The sequence below is a fragment of the Sporisorium graminicola genome, chromosome SGRAM_14, assembly GCF_005498985.1.
Source record: "Sporisorium graminicola strain CBS 10092 chromosome SGRAM_14, whole genome shotgun sequence".
NCBI lineage: Eukaryota > Fungi > Basidiomycota > Ustilaginomycetes > Ustilaginales > Ustilaginaceae > Sporisorium > Sporisorium graminicola.
In genome coordinates this window covers 165,212-181,748 of record NC_043724.1, presented here as the reverse complement: position 1 = coordinate 181,748, position 16,537 = coordinate 165,212, and the positions used below count along the sequence as shown (strand labels likewise).

The window sequence follows — 16,537 nt, the reverse complement described above, 5'->3', positions numbered from 1 at the left end:
AAACGGGCACATGTCATTTCGGTCTTGATCTCTACAAGGCAGCAGCAGGTGCGGTGAAGCCTTGAGTGTTCTTTTGCGAATGGGCGAAAGCCAGCGTGTTCTTAGGCAGACCATCAGCAGCAGGCAATTTGGGTGCAGCAGCCTCCTTCTCGTCAACGAGCATATACTTGGCAGTCTCGCGCTTCTTGCGAGTATGCTGATGCGGCAGATGCTGAGTAGGAGGCAGCAAAATCTTACCGAAAAAGTGGCCTAGCATGCTGTACTGCTGCGCTGGAATCAGCAGCGACACATAGCCATCTGGGCGAAGGACTACTAGCGTTCCTCGATCCTTGCGCAGGCCATACTTCTCATAGGCATGACCGTGACCCTGGTGATACGTCTCGTCATCGACAAAGATCTTGTGGTAGTCCGGCGAGACGTTGTAGCTTCCCTCGGCAGTCGGGCGGTGGTGGCGAGTCGTGTTCGGTCGCAATGACTCGTGGTAGTCTTCCAACTCGTTCTCGTTGCGCGGCGTAGCGGAGACGGTCAGAACCTCGATGACCGAGTCGAAGTCTTGGTCTTGCGGCGTGTACTTGGGCACCAGTTGCTTCGCGAGGTAGTCGCCGATTTCATTCATCTCGGCGCTGCATTCGGCAGTGCGAATGTCTCCACAAAAGTAGACAACCCGCCATCGGCCATCCGAGACGACCCGGTCGGCAAGCTCGTACGGCAGAACGGTGGCGTGACATACCACTTGAGCTGTATTGAATCGCTTGCCCAACTCGATGCGCGTCTCTCCCGCCGACTCGGAGGAGAGGGTGGCGTCGCTCACCACACCATCTGCAGGAAATTCAACCTCACCGTGGCTGACGACGGTACCGCCATCGACCGTGGTCTGGCTGCTACCCTGCGGCTTGACCGTGATCAGCGATCGTTGATAATCGACCGATAGACCGGAAGCGAAACGATTTCCCTTTTCGAACGCCTGCTGAAACTCGGTCATCGAGATGCCCGCCGCATCTGCCTCATCCTTGGCGGGCTTGCCACTGAAAAGGCGGCTGAACCTGTGATCAAAGGTAATGAGGTCTTGCGCGATCTGCTTGCGCTCCATCTCGTACGTCGGCAGGATGCTTCGCGGGGAGATGCCTTTGACCACCGAAGCGATCTTCCACGTGAGATTGTACGTGTCTTGCATCGAAGTGTTCATGCCCTGACCTGCTTTGGGCGAGTGCGTGTGGCACGCATCACCGGCGATAAAGACTCGGTCGTGCAGTGAAAACTTGTCGGCGGTACGCTGCCCAATCACATAAGCCGTCCACCAGTCCAGATCGCCCTCGCCAATGTCAAGCGTGTACGGAGCGATGATAGCTTTGGCCGTCTTGAGGATCATCTCGGGGGTGATGTTGTAACGGTCCACACCCTTATTGAGCTCCGAGACTTGGATGTAGAATCGAACCAGTCCATCTTCGCGAGGAATGATCATCATGCTACCGGACTCTGCCGAGTGGATGGCACAGCGATTGCGAACGTCGGGGAAATTGGTGATGGGCACAGCATCGAGCACACCCCAGATGAAAGAGGTTTGGTCTCCTTCCATCTTGCTGCCCATCTGACGTCGCGTCCACGAATGAGCACCATCGCATCCGATGACGTACTTAGCATGAATACGTTCCCGGCTGCCAGGCTCGACGTGGGCATTGCTGGCGGCTGTGGGTGTGTCGTCCGGAGCAAGCGACGAGCGGAAGAGCCCGTTGGGGATGCTGTTGCCCATCTGTGTAGGAGTGGATTCCTCTTCCGTCAGCTTACGAACCTCGACCTGAACCGGATACGCGCTTGGGTCATCGACGGCCGCTTCGTCGACGGTTAGAGATTCAGGCAGCACCGCGCGCTCGACGCTGAGCTTGTTGTGCGAATGTTTGGCGATGCTATCCAGGAATCCTTTTTCGATCCGACCCTGGTGGAGCACACATTGCTGCCAACGGGAAACGCCAGGGATGGTGTCTGGTTTGCTGCCAGTCCTCTTCAGTCGACCGTCGGGACCAGGATTCCAAAATCGCATCTCGATCATGCGGTTGCTCTGGCGCCAGATATCTTCTGCCAACCCGAAGCTGTGGAGAATCTCGAGGGTTCTGCACTGCAGACCATCGGCCTGACCGTTGAAGATCTTGTCGTTGCGCTTGTCGATGATGCGCACCGATGGTCCTAGACCTTGAACAGCCAACCAGTTGGCCGCCATGAGTCCAGCAGGACCAGCACCGATGATGAGCACATCGCAGTACGACTCTTTGATGTTGTCGGCGCTCGAGCCGTTGCTCTGGGGTTGGTCTTGCGTCATGATGTGGAAGGTTCTCCGAGTAGAGATGCAGGATGTCTGTGAGCCGCCGAAACAGAGAAGGTCTAAGCGAGGTCGCGCGATGGGCAAGTTGGCGGTGGTACGAAGTGCATCACGACCTTAAATAGCTTTCGACAGAACGCTGTTGTCTTGATGCCTTTCCCCGAACTCGTCTATAGATCGGTTAGGTCAATTAGCGAGTGCCGAACGGTAAGCCAACCCCACACCCGGTCTTACGGTGTTAAGCAAAAAATGCGGGGTAAGGACCGAGACCAACACCTTCGGCTTGCTTGTTTGCTTGACGTTGGGTGTTCACGTTGCTCAATTCGGATGACCAATTCCGGCTTCAAGGCTATCTCGGCCCGTCTTTTCCGAACAAAAAATGTTAGCGCGAGCAAGGTCACAATTCCAATTTTGGAGGCGCGTTTATCCCGGGATTCGGGCTTGCGACTTTTGCTCGACACGGACCAAGCTTAAGACCCTGCAGTGGTGATCCAGCCACACCCCCACCTTTTCATTGATCTTTCCCAAAAGAGCAACGATCCTTACAAAACTCGACAGGCTGCACCTGCTCGCAATACAATGGCACCCTCTTCGAAGAAGGAGCGCCACTCAGAGGACGACGACCTCGAAGCCGAGTCGCTCATCCTCCATCGCCTCTCCACCGACGCCTCCGGCACATCGAGAATCCAGTCCGTCAGTGGCAATACAGACGCTGCTACCCCTCGCGTCACAGATGCCTACGACGATCTCGACGAAGACTATGATAATAAGGATCAGCGACTCGAAAAGCTCCCCGCACGTGGGGTGCTCGAAGGGTCGAACGGCTCGACGCGCATCGACAAGACCGGTCGACCTGCGTGGTTCCGCGGCGTGCTGGACGGCGATGTACCTTTACCGGGTATGAGCGGGAGAGGCGCAGGAATGCCTGCGTCAATGGCACAGCGCAATAGGAAGCAGCGTGCGAGGTGTATGCGGCTGAGCATGCTCATTGGTGGCGGTGTGCTCGTGATCGGTGCATTCGTTTTCGCGCTCGGTCCCAAAGTGGGTGTGTCGCCGTCCAAGTTCTACGACTACATGGGCGACAAATGGTACGGTGACAGCGGCGTGATTCCATTCGAGTTTAACAAGCCTGTAGGATATCCTGGCTTCTATACGACCGGGGTGCCGCCCGACTTTGCCGAGCACATGACGAGAACGGCGGCAGCGCCTACACAGACGATCGGAGCCTCGCCCATCCAGACCACCATCCCCGGCTTTCAGGATCCCAACTTCAAACCCTTTGAGCACATGGGTCCGCTCACTCCCTACCTTTCGTCATCGGGCTGGGGCGTCGACGATGCCAAGTATGCCGGCACTCCGACATCATCCTCTGGTCAGACGTGCCAACTATCCCAAGCGCACATGCTGCATCGACACGGCGCACGCTACCCTACTGCCCACGGTCCACCTGACGTCCTCCGCGACTTCCTCAAACAAAACCCACACCTGCGATACTCGGGTAGCCTCTCGTTTCTCAACAACTACAAGTTTGGCGTCGGCGAGGAGCTCCTCACGCCTGTCGGCCGCGGTCAGCTTTACGATTCCGGAGTCAAAGCTGCTTTGCTCTACGGCAAACTGACGGCCGATGATTTTGCGGAAAAGGATGCACACGGCAAGCCGAAGACGCTCTTTGCGCGGGCCGGAAGTCAGCAGCGTATTGTTGATTCCGGTCTTGCATGGCTAAATGGCTTCTTCGGCGCCAACTGGACTTCCAGCACATCGTTCGAGATCCAGATCGAGGAACCTGGATTCAACACCACCACTGCGCCCGAATTCGCCTGCCCGGCATGGAACAAGCCGGGACACTCACCCGGCGGAGCCATGGCAGATCGGTGGGCAGCCAGCTATCTTCAAGATGCAATCCTCCGCTTGGGACACGACTTTGGTGGGGCGACGCTCAACTCGACACTGCTGTTTGCGATGCAGCAGATGTGTTCCTACGACACGGTCGCTTTTGGATATAGCGACTTTTGTGGATTGTTTACGAAGCAGGAGTGGCTGGACTACGAGTATGCGTGGGACCTCAAGTTCATGAACACCAACGGAGCGACCTCGCCACTCGGGCATGCGTACGGGTTGGGATGGGTCAACGAGCTCGTCTCACGTCTGACACGGACACCGTGGTCCCCGCTCACGCAAACTTCGGAGAACTCGACGCTCAACCTCGACGCGACCACGTTCCCGCTCGACCGCCGCTTCTACGTTGACTTTACACACGACTCGACCATCACGTCTGTGCTCGCTTCGCTCAATCTGCCACATTTCGACGAGTCCCTGCAGGTGCCCGACGGCGGCAAGGCGGTGGACGCGAAGCGCAACTTTGTCACGAGCAAGGTCGTGCCGTTTGCAGCGAGGTTTGTCGTTGAGGTGTGGAAGTGCGACGAGGCGGACGAGTGGGTGAGGTTCAAGCTGAACGACGCCGTAGTACCGTTGGGCCAGTACAAGGAGTGCGAGCAGAGGAAGGATGGGCTGTGCAGCAAGGCGAGCTTGCTCCAAGCGCTGTCGGGGAGGAACGATCATGGATGGTGGGACAAGTGTAGGGTTTAGATCTGACTGTGTACTGCAGATGAACGTCTCATTCTTCCGATCATTGGTCGCGTCAATGCCTGTGCCAAGCATCCGTGTCGCAACACAACTCGTCACTCCTCACACTCTGAGACTCACTGCGTGAACAACTAAAACCACTCGATTTGCAAGTACCTCAACATCTCGGATCACTGCTCGCCATGTCCGGCCGGCAGACCCTGCACACTGACCCTCCTCATGCCCTCGCCCAGCAGCTTCTCCTTCTCCTTGCCATCGACGATCCTCCTGCGGCGCTCCTCCTCCTTGAACGGATCGATCATGCCACGCGTAACGCCGACTTTGTACAGGAACACCCGGAGCGCCTCGGCGATCTCACCAGGCAGCGGCTCCTTGGACAGCAGCTCTACGGCGAGCGCGTAGAACTCGCAGCTGTGCTGCGTAAACACCTTCTGCCCATCCTGTTCGTCGTCGAACGTGCAGATGCCCGTAAAGATCTCGCCGACGACGGGCGACCAAGCGGCGATGTTCCGTGCCTGTGTCTCGGGATCCAACGGCAAGAACCCGCACACGATATCGTACCCCAGCGGCACAAGTTTCTCGCGGATCTGCGCTTGCAGGGCAACATGCTCGGCGCGCGAATCGCCATGCATGCGCACGAGGATGTGCACCAGCGTCGCCGCCGAGCTTGACTCCTGCTTGAGCAGGTTCGGCAGCTGCTTCATAAAACCAACCTTCCACAGGGCGACGCGCAGATCCTTGTCTGCATTGAACCGCTTCGAGAACGTGTACGAGTCTTCGAGCACTCCTGTGAGTCGCAGCAGCTGAGGCGCTGGCATGGTGCGGTACACCTCTTCGTTCTGCAGCAGCTCGTGCGTCGTCTCTATCAGCAGCAGTTGCAGCACGCACTTGACAATGATCTGTTTGAACGCGCGTCGACGGTCCGAGCCCGACATGGGTTGGACAGCGCCGGCTCGTGCCACTGCCGGCGGTGCTGCGTGTTCGCCGCCGTTAGCCGGCTCGGGTAGCTGCTGGGCGTCACTAGGACCGGGGGAGAGCGGATTGGGTTGCTGGAACCCATTCGCTCCAATAGCTGCAACATCCTGCGGAGACTCGACCGGAGCCGCCGAAAACGCATCCGCCCTCAGCACCGGATCAAACAGCTGGTGCGCAGTCGTAGTCCTAAACAACTGCAAAAAAGTGTCCACCACCAATGCCCACTTCTCTTCGCTTAACTTCCTCACATTCTTCTCGAGCAACCCCTGCAGACAGCTCGTGCCGATCCTTGCCAACGTATCGTTCTCCTGGCAGATGCATGCGCACAGCAGATCCAACAGCCCCGGCAGCAGTCGCTCTAGCGTTTCGAAGTAGAACGTCCACAAATCGACCAAGTTGCGCAGCGCCTGGATGAGCGTGGTGCTGAGCCACACTGACATATCCTCGTGCGACGAGAAGCGCGTCACGTCCTGGCGCGAGCGCAGCACGGCAAAGATGGGGAACAGGATCTCTTGACACACGGTATCCCAAAAGTCGGGCCGGAACGAGCGGCCGTACTGCTTGAGGATCGAGAACAGACTATCGAGCGCGACACGGCGTACCTCGAGATCGTCGCCCGTCATGATAATGTCGTGGAAGGCAAACAGCACAGGGAACCAGAATCGCACCATGGGATCGTCCGACATAGGCGTGCTCGCCGCCGGCCCAGGATCCCCACCTTCCTGGATAGGGCATTCTTTGGCGTTGAGCATCGACGCGACCAACCCACGGAGCAGCTCGGTGGCCTGCAGGCTGATCTTCTGCTTGTTGGCCTTGGCAAAGTGCGTGGCGCAGATGCACAAATCGGCAAACGAGCCATTGACGATGATGGCGCCCAGATGTTTGGCATCGAGCTGGCGAACCAGGTCGAACGCATACGCAGATACCCGCTCCGATGGCGCAACAGACGCAGCGCCGAACACACCAAACATGGTCCTCCATCCGGAGCGGATGTTGTCCGCTCGCGACTGGATCATCTGCTCGAGACACTGCAGCACCATCTCCTTCGCCTCGACATTCCTGTTGCGCTGCATCGTGATCTCGAACGGCTTGAGGAAGTCTTTCTGGAATTTGAAGTGAGGCAATTCCTCTTTCTCCAAGAAGCGCATCGCCAGCTGACGAAGCGAGTCGAGCCCAAACGCGGAAACGTGGACGTTGGGATGACAGCAGACCATGTTGAAGTGCTCGCCAAGAATGGCCCAGATGTTGGACCACTCCATACGGATACGACCCATGTTGTAGTACGAGATCTCGACGAGCTTCTGCAGCGAGAACATTCGCGGCTGCTCAGTAAGACCGGACGATTGGATCTCTTCCCACGAGACATCGGACAAGGCTTGCACGAAGTCGACGATCGCCGTGCCTGAAAGCGATGCGCTCGAGGAAAAGACCATGTCTGCCGCGACGGTTACCTCGGACGATCCGCCCGCCTGCACCACTTCGCTGTTGGGCAACGCAGGCTGACGAGGCTTGCTGCCGTTTGCACCTGCAGCAGCGTTGGACAAAGCATTGCTTCGTCGGCCGAGATCGGGCAACTGTCGACCATCCATACCACCGCTGATGAGCTGGAAGCGCTCCAACTGGCTGACACACGTCAACACCTCCCTCCAGCTGCCTTTCAGGTAATTGCCCTCGCTGTGCGCAACGCCCAGCAGCGTCTTGATGGCTTCGACATTCTTGCTCTTCATCTCGCCCAGATTGTTGAGGAAGGTGAACTTGGCCAGCGTTGTCACGAACGCATTCCTCTCGAGCTCGAGTCCGAAGAGGGATACGATCTTGATCGCATCGCGGAAGCCCTCCAGGCACCTCTCGACAACTTCGGCGTCGTCCGACTCTTGCATGGGACCAGAGATTCCGGCGAGGAACGGCATCCACGCCACCTCAAACATGGGCTTGACGTGCTCAAAGTGCGATGCGGAGAAGAATTGCTCTGCGGCAGCACGCTGTTGAGGGCCAATGCGCCGCTGAGTGCGCACCATGGTGCGGAAGAGCGCCTCGGTCTTGTTGGCCATGCCCTCAGATTGAAGCACCCACGCTTCTCGCTGCAGATCTCGACCGACGGTCGCAATTGCATTGGCCAGACCCGACGACGGCGCGACCGGCGCGGGCGCAGCCACTTCGTCCTTCATCTTGATCTCGTTGGTCTGTATCTCGTCATAGACCGAACGCAAGTACTCTTCCGGCAGACTCTTGCCATCGTCGATGCCCGAGTTGTTCTTGACAAAGTCCTTGAACGTCATCCTGTGCTTGACTTGTGGGTTGTGCGCGTCCGTGTTGAGCATAATAACCGAGTACGCAAACACGTAGGCGGTGTCCGCATTGGCAAAGGCACTCGGGTTGCCGTGGATGAAGCGCTCGGCGAATTTGAGCATGTATCGGTCGATCTTTTGCGACTCTCCAGGGAGCCTAAATGCCTGCAAGAATCTGCGAAGCGCGTCGGTGAACCCAAGGCCTTCAAAGTTCATCATGTCCACAAAGGCATGCATGATGGCGTTGCTCTCCGGTGTACCCTCACCGAGAAACTCGCCGATCTGTGCCTTGCTCAGGCCATCGGCGTAGAGCAAGAACCGCGCAATGTCGGTCGGCTCGCGCGAGCGAATGAATCCGTTCTTGACAAGATCGTCGATGCCCCGTTTGGGCTTGAAGTTGAACTTGCGTATGCCCTCGAGGAGGATCGTCTTGCGGTGCTTGGCATTCTCGAAGCGGCTCGGGTCGTCCTGTGGCTCGGGTGTCTGGCCACGGTTGATTTCGGTTGCGGCGCCCGCACCAAGGTTAGAGGACGAGCCGTGCGGGCCGATCGAAGGGCTGGCTTGGTTGCTCGCTTCCATAAGGTTCTCGCTGTCGACAGTGACGGTCTCGTTGCCGATGCGGATGTCTTCGCTGGCACGAGGCGAGCCAGTGCCGTCGCCAGGAGGACCACTCAGGAATTGGCCTGCCGCTTCGGACGGAACCGGGGCACGGTTGGACCACACCACCAGTGAATGCAGGACTGAGCAGAGGCAGTCGAGGCTTTGTCGCTTCAGGCGTGCCTCTACCGACTGATTGGCACCAGACGAAGATTGTGCCGAGTCGTGAGATGTGTCCCCAGCGGCGGCGGTACTGAGCGCGGGTGGAATTGCGGGGCCGCTACCATTCGTTCTGGGCAAGGCGCTGCCCGAGGTCGAAGCCGACGAAGAGGCAGCGTCCTTGTCCGCTTTGCCGTCTGCGGTGGCGGAGACATGCGTCTGCGAGATCTTAGAGACGACGTTCATCAATCGCTCGTAGATATTGTCCAATGCGGTCCTGTCACAGTCATAGTTGAGGTAGATCTCCACCAATGCTTGTGGATCTTGGCAGAGGCGGATGAGAACGCCTAGCAGGATGGATTTCTGCTTTGCAGTCGACGTGCGCATCTCCAAAATAGGCAGGAAGATTTCGTTGAGCAACACCTCGATCTCTTTTTTGAGCTTGGTGCGCATTCCATTCAGAATGAGCCAAAAGATCTCGCAGCTGATCTCAAACACCTGGTTGACGCTCGAAACGGCGTTTCGACTGAGACTGAGACAGAGATACTGCTTGACCGCCTGAACGAACTGAGTCTGTTCGCCAGTAGTGGTGCTGTGGATGATGACGCTGGGGTCGGTAAAGATGGGCATGTGGGACTGGATGATGGTGAGGATGAGGTGCAGCGAGAGCAGCTTGGAGCGCATCGCATGCGACTTGAGATCGCGCTCGCTCTCTGCACCAAGCGGCTTCATGGTGAGCTTGCAGAGTGCGCGCAGTACGAGGAAGGCATCCTTGACAAAGAGCTCGGCTGTGCTCATATTTGCGAGACTGCTAGCGTTGTCGCGCTCCGACGCGCCTTCGAATGACTTGCGGTTCTCGAGGGTTTGAAGCGTGATTTTTTCGGCACTCGCATCACCCACATTGTCGGAGGGGTGCTGCCCATTGGTCTCAGCGGCGTCCTCGCTGGATTGCGCTCCTGCTTCACCCTTGTGTGTGTCCGAGTTGCCGTTGGACCGCGACTGAGTTACGTCAGACGTGCTGTTGGACGTTGAAGTTGCCCCAGATCCAGCAGAAGCGCTACGGGGCACGCGTGCAAAGACGTGGTGCACCATCTGCGTCAGACTGCCCTGAGCAATGGCCTGGTTCGCAGGCGACTTGCTCATGAGGAAGATGTTGTAGACGGTACGTACTGCCTTGAGCAAGCTCGACTGGTGGACGTGCACAGTTGTGGAAAGTACCGAGGCGAGCAATGCCTTGATGATTTGCAGTGCCACCTTGTCGTCGAGATTTTCGTGGTAGCAATCGCAGACGGTCTCCGTAACGAGGTCGGCGAGTGTCTGCGGTGGCTGGCCGGCGGCAATGACGGCGCTGGCTATCTGGGTAGGGTCATCCTCTGCAAAAAAGGCGTAGCTGACGAGCTTGCTGATGCAGTCGAGACTAGTGATGGTGAGGTTGTTGCTGCGCGTCCTGCAAGCGAGGCGGAGCGGCTCAAAGACAACGCGAGGATCCAGGACAGGCTGCTCTTGCTCGGCTGAATGCGAGTGCGCAGCGGCCGACTTGACCATGTCCAAGGCTGCAGTGGTGGCTTCCTTGAGCTCCTTGTCCCTTTTAGCTTCTTTGGAGCTGGCGAGAGTTTCGAGCGCCGAGACGACAAAGACAGCACTGCCCTTGTTCAAGCTCTTGAGGCTGGATCGCGAGTGGACGGTGGTGGCGGCGGTAGCTGTGGTGGAGACCGACGAGGAGCGACGCATCCTGACCATGCTGACGCGAGAGCTCGAAGGTTCAGGAAGCGGTGCAGGGTTCTCTTCTGCGTCATCTGCTGAGGGCTCGGTGGATTTGTCGACAATGACCTGGCGTGCATCCGGCTGTGGTAAAGAATCTTTGGAAGGAGGCTCGGGTGCTTCTGTTGCTGTTGCTGCTGTCGCTTCTGCCGTTGATGATGCAGACTGGGAGTCTGAGGGTGCTGCTGTGTCTTCGTTTGCTCCGATTCTATCGACTGTAGCGCTGTCGGAAGCATCCGAGACAGTGATGCCGGGCACGCTTGCTGCTGTTTCGGCTGCATCTGCTGGAGCTGCGTCCGGTACACGGATCTCTTCCGATGCTGGAAGCTGCTGCTTTTGATCTTGCAGTTCTGGCTGCGTTTCGTCTGTCTCTGCTGTCGTTGCCGGCGGAAGAGGAGCTTCATCGCTACCGTGCACCGTCGCGGTATGCTCTGCAGCGTCCGTCGAAGCAGCGGGTGGGTCCACGAGACTCGTACCCGCGGAAGGGAGATGAGGCTTCGAAGACGCCTCTGCGGCGTCAATCTCGTGATCTGCCATGATGCTGAACACCTCGGTCTGTTTGAGCAGCTACGACAGAGGATGTTGAGGTGATGATGAGAATGGAGGCGAGATGCAAAGATTACCAGAACGGCATAAGAGATGCAAAGCCTTGAAAACGTGCCGAAGAAGAACTTGGCGGTGCAAAGGCCAACCAACCACACAAGCAAGTGTGCACATTCCGGCACAACACGAGGCAAACTCGAAGTGTCACTTTCTTGCCGCCAAGTCATCCGAACGCACACCGCCCCGATCCACATGAAACGGGTGCGCAGCCATGCGCACGGAGCTTGAAGCCTTTGGATTCGCGCGGATAAAGCTGCAGCGTCGAAGCCAGACGTGGCGCCCATCCTTGCATTTTCGGCGCGACTTGCTCATTTGGACTGTGTAGGTCTAACATTGTTCGAAATCCAGCGTTGTTTGCTGGACGACATCGAATAGACGATAACTTCACATTACACACCCTTGGACGGAGCAGTGGCGAGGTCTTTGAAGAGGGTATAAATCGTATGCATAGTATGGAGGGATCGCAATATACAGATTAAGAGGGGCGCAAGTGTTTCTCCAACGGGCGGGTTTCCGATCGGAGTATTTCAGATGACAGTCCATCATGCCTCTCCCAAGATGGCCTCGTTGAGCTCGACCAATGGCGCCAATTCTCGTGGCTCTACCAGCTCAAACTCGGTGATGAACAGCAAGAAGTGGCGGTACGAAGTGTTGAGGTGGGCCTCGATGCTCAGCGCACACACCTGGGCAAAGTGGTGGTTGTAGATGTGTGCGTAAACACGGAAGAGCCTTCTCAAGATCGACTTGACAACGGCAGGGAAGTTCTTGGGGAAGGGCACGCCGATCTTGCTAGGGAAGAGCGCTTCATCATCGAGTTGCGACTGCACCCAGTTCATCAGGCAGTCGACGTATTCTGGCGCCGACATCTTGGTCGGACGGCGGTAGAGCGCCGAGTTGGCGTCCTGCCAGTGGTACTCGAAACGCGGGCCGGCGCACATGACAGGGCATTCGGTGGGCGTGCAGAACTCGGTGATGGTGCCGTAGAGCATGTTGACGTGGTTGAAAAAGTCGACTGTGTTGACCGCCAGCCACTCGTTCAGGTCCTCGCCTTCGGGAAGCACGACGGCGAGGCGCAGGTTGCCGCTTCCCAGAGTGGCCTCGGCATATCGCTTGAGTTGGTACTGTTTGGTGCCCTCGGGGATGTTGCGCTTGGGCTTGAATGTGCGTGTTTTGGAGAGGCCGAAGAAGGATGACATTGTGTATGTTGGCGTTGAGCCGATGATGGTGGTAGTTGCGGTGAGGAAAAGCAGCAGTGATGCACTGGGCGCTGGAAGTGTTGATTCAGGTTAGGGGCAATTGACGCAATGGAACTCGATCAACACACGGGCTGTTGCGGCAGTCTGCCAGTCTAGTCGCGTGTGTTTGTTGTAGATCAACACAAAAACGACCCTGCATGGCAAACAGGCAAGCAAGCGCTTCAACGGTCCTCTCTGTGTTTTGAAGGCCAATTTCAACGTTGAATTTCCGTTGCATACCACCACAGCCGATCGGTGATTTTAACTCGGCTCCCGATCGATGGGCGTCGTCCGGTTGCCACTGCTGCTGCGACTCAATCACCCCTCAACACTATCCAGGACCACGACAGCGGCGGTAACGACTGTTCTTATGAAGGCGGCAGACGAATGCAGTACAGTACAAAGCGGAATTTATTGACAGTGGAATGTGTATCTACTTCTTGGTGGACCTCGCAGTGGGGTTCCACTTCTCGAACTTGACGAACTCGCGGAAGTGGCAGAAGATGGCCGAGAAGCTGACGATGCTGTAGTAGAATGGAGCGACAAAGCCAAAGGCAATGATACCCGTTGGATGTGTAAAGTTGGATCGGTTTTTGAGCACGATGCAGATGGTGACAAAGAGACAGATAAGGTTCACTGATAAGGCCCACATCGCAAGGCTAAAGCCGCCGAAGTTGTCGAACCATGCCTTGATCCCCTCGTGTGGGAAGCTGGTGATCAAAGAGGAAAGAAGGATGAAGACCAGAGAGCTATTGACGTAGAAGTAACACTCTCGATAGATGAGAAGCTGGAAGAGACCGAGGCGAGATCTCCAGCCGTTGTCGTCGGAGTAAGCTCCTCGGCGCACGGCGGGAAGAGCATGTCGGAAGGCGACCTGGGTCCAACCTTGAGCCCAGCGCAGTCTCTGCTTGAGCAAGGCTGGAACCGTCTCTGGAGCCAGTTCGTACGACAGCACCTTCAAATCGTACTCGATTCTCGCTCCCGAGATGATAGCACGCATCGAGCTATCGATGTCCTCGGTCAGCATGTGTTTTTGCATGCCCAGCGATTTGAGCAAACTGGCATTCCAGTGACCGTTGGAACCGCCAAAGAAGCCGTAGCCTTGCATTTCTGCACGTCCACTATGCATCACGCCGTAGATCATGTCGAACTCGGCGGCGACCAACCTGGTCAGCCAGGTCTCGTCGTAGTTGTAGATGCAGCATCGACCCTGAATAATGTCGATGCCACCTTGCAAGAATCGACGGGCTACCCATCGGATCGCGTTGGGGTCGGGATAGTGGTCGGTATCGTAGAGTGTGATGATATCGCACTTGAAGTCCAATGAGAGGTAGTAGTTGATGTTGTCGGCTTTGGACGTCGAGTTGGGCACTTTGATGACGCGCAGGCGGGCGTGGGCGCTTTCGAGCTCGCGCAGCTCGGTCTCTACGGGCTCGATGGGCTTGGGCGTGTTGTAGACAAGGTTGATCATGAGCTTGTCGGCGGGATAGTTGATCTCGCGCAGAGCGTAACGCAGCTGTCGCATAATGATGTCCTTCTCGTTAGGAAGGTAGGCGACGAGCACGATGTCGATCTTGGGCCACGGCTTGCCGTCTTCGGTCTCACGCCATCCTTCCTTGGCGGCTTTACGAAAAGCGCGTCGAGACTTGACCGAAGGTCGAATGGACTGCATCGCTTCCGTGGAGACCGAGAGCGAAGTGAGGGTCTGCAGCGCAAGAAAGATGTAAAAGAGCACCTCTTGAAGGATGGGCGGGATGACGAGGTAGAAGAAGAAGCCAACCACGCAGTAGCACACGAGCAGGATCATGGGCGTCCAGCTATAGATAAAAGCAGAGATGTTGCCTAGCGTTCCGCGCATGGCGCCTTGTGTACCCATGATGGCGGTTGATGTGCGCGTGTGTGGGTATTGCCGAAAAGCGAGTTGGTCGCGTGCAGCGCAAGAGGATCTACGCACGATTTGGGAAGCGAGAGTGGATCCGCTAGGTAAGAAGGTAAGAAGGGCGAGGATATCAATGAGCGTCTTGACGGAGAAAGGGAATATTAATGACCGTGGGTGAAGGAAAGGAAGGATGGAGGTCTTGACCAGTGCTGTTAGTCGGCAGTGGTTCGAGTGCAGGTCGAATTCAAGAAGAGTCTAAGCTAGGTGTGGAGTGGAGAGATCCCAAAAAGGGGACTTCCATCAAGCGACTGCAGATCGCACCAGGGGAGATGAGGTCTGGATGTAGAATCTGGATTCGACTCTCAGCAGGCAAGGGGCAAGCGGCGGAAAGCACAGGCTGCTGTGCAAAGAAGCAATTCAAAGGGGGTCTGCAAGCGGCTATGTACCGATTGCGGTATGCGCTGCTGAAGCCGTCGGCCGCACCGATAAGTTTGACGAGGACACCAGACGGCGAGAGTTTAGCTTGCAATTCAATGCTGGAAGAGTTTGCTCCGTTTCGCAAACCGGTGCTCGCATAACCCGATGAGCATGCATTTGCCAACCTTGAACGCATACACACACTCTTGCGCTCACGCATACAGGCCTTTGTCGTCGAAATTCAGGCAAACGGCAAGAAACTCCTGAATCGAGTGGCTCTGCGACGTAATCGACCGACTTTGCCAATCGAGGGTTTCGCAGCTGCAAGAGACGGCCCAAAACAGATCAAGGCGGTTCGCTGCGAGATGAGATGGGCGATGACTGCTGAAAGCGCGGTCTGCTCGAAGTGCCAAACCTGGAACACCGAGGCGCTCGAGGCGCTCGAGTCTAGATAGAGGAACATAGCGGCGAAGTGAGCAAGACACGACCATCCCTGGACTCGGTCGCTCTCAGCTTGCTTTCGCAGCCGTCTTCTCCCTTTTCCTTTCCTACGACGCCGCACGCCCTCGCTCACCATGTCGAACGCCGGTTTCATCAAGAAATCTGGCATCGACTGACAGCGTGGCAGGCCCAAAGAGCAGGGCATGCAAGGCAAACGGGCAAAGCAGACGAGCAAACAAACGAGATTCAGACCACTGGCCTCGATGTCTCGCTAAGGCACTCCAAAGCGAGATGCGGGAATCCTCTGTGGCGTCACCCAGAAAACGGTCGTCGCCGTTGCGCGTATGGATTTGAAGGGGAGAAAGGCGTAAAGATAAGCGAGCGGTCGTCAATTTACCTCGCAAAACCGACGTGAGCCGTCTGCTGCCTGAGCGCCTAGGCTGCGTAGGGTCGAGAATGGTGCGTCAGGTTATCATTACCCAGTGTCCCCTTTTCTATTTTGATTTATTTATTTTTACAGTCCAATGGGGTGAAGCTGTGCACGCTGCCAACCGTTGCCAGCCTCTCCTTGAAACCCTTGATGGGCTCGATGAGCTTCATGGGACTGCTTTTCGCTCGAGCCTATCTCGTCTCAGTAGCAGAACGCTTGCTGCCAGGCTAATGTTGTTGCTGCCGCCAAGTTTCCATTGTCTGAGCAGACAGACTATTGAGCGCCGAATTTGACACACTGTGCAGCAGCAACTACAGTAGCTCCAGACGCCGGTCTCCTGCGTTCTGTATAACGAGACGAGAACCTCGTCCTGTCCACTTCGAGCTTCTGCTTAGTCCTTCGTCTGTCTCACAAAAAGCTTCCTCCTTCGCTTGCTACCTTCGCTATCCTCGCTGCCAAGCTAGCTGTTCGCAAATCTTGTCCATCTCTCTCTCTCTCCCTCTCTGTGCCGTGATCTCGCATTCTTCTTTCAGTAGTTCCATCACTCCTTCTCAATACGGTTCTTCTCGAGGTTCTGGCTGCAAGATCTTCGCTCCTTCACTCACCGCCTCCACATTGCACTTGGCGCAACGACTTTCCACCTCACCATCATCTTTGACGCAACTTTTACCACTCGTTCAATCTTCAAGTTGATTCTCTTGTTCAACAACCACCGTCTCCTTGCCCTAACCCGCCCGGCTATGGACCGCTAGACTTGACCCTTCTTCATCTACATCATTCAATAGACGCACGTCAAGCATACATCTTCTTTTGATTACAAGACGATCTCCACTCGGCACGCCGTCGTTGCTTGGC

The 16,537-nt window shown here is 56.6% G+C and overlaps 5 protein-coding genes across 5 annotated transcripts; 1 reads left to right on the top strand and 4 right to left on the bottom strand.

Moving 5' to 3' along the window:
• Nucleotides 1-31: 31 nt before the first annotated feature.
• EX895_002314 (uncharacterized protein) lies at nucleotides 32-2,314 on the bottom strand (the record flags this gene model as incomplete). The annotated part of the gene is made up of 1 exon (XM_029882913.1): nucleotides 32-2,314. The coding sequence occupies one exon, from the start codon at nucleotides 2,312-2,314 to the stop codon at nucleotides 32-34; it is 2,283 nt and encodes a 760-aa protein (XP_029740668.1).
• Nucleotides 2,315-2,893: 579 nt separating this feature from the next.
• Nucleotides 2,894-4,900, top strand: EX895_002313 (uncharacterized protein; the record flags this gene model as incomplete). The annotated part of the gene is made up of 1 exon (XM_029882912.1): nucleotides 2,894-4,900. One exon carries the CDS (start codon nucleotides 2,894-2,896, stop codon nucleotides 4,898-4,900), a length of 2,007 nt encoding a protein of 668 aa, XP_029740667.1.
• Nucleotides 4,901-5,067: 167 nt separating this feature from the next.
• On the bottom strand, nucleotides 5,068-11,214 carry EX895_002312 (uncharacterized protein; the record flags this gene model as incomplete). Its single annotated transcript, XM_029882911.1, has 1 exon — nucleotides 5,068-11,214. One exon carries the CDS (start codon nucleotides 11,212-11,214, stop codon nucleotides 5,068-5,070), a length of 6,147 nt encoding a protein of 2,048 aa, XP_029740666.1.
• A 608-nt stretch (nucleotides 11,215-11,822) lies between these two features.
• EX895_002311 (uncharacterized protein) lies at nucleotides 11,823-12,476 on the bottom strand (the record flags this gene model as incomplete). Its single annotated transcript, XM_029882910.1, has 1 exon — nucleotides 11,823-12,476. One exon carries the CDS (start codon nucleotides 12,474-12,476, stop codon nucleotides 11,823-11,825), a length of 654 nt encoding a protein of 217 aa, XP_029740665.1.
• Nucleotides 12,477-12,948: 472 nt separating this feature from the next.
• Nucleotides 12,949-14,391, bottom strand: EX895_002310 (uncharacterized protein; the record flags this gene model as incomplete). The annotated part of the gene is made up of 1 exon (XM_029882909.1): nucleotides 12,949-14,391. The coding sequence occupies one exon, from the start codon at nucleotides 14,389-14,391 to the stop codon at nucleotides 12,949-12,951; it is 1,443 nt and encodes a 480-aa protein (XP_029740664.1).
• Nucleotides 14,392-16,537: the final 2,146 nt, after the last annotated feature.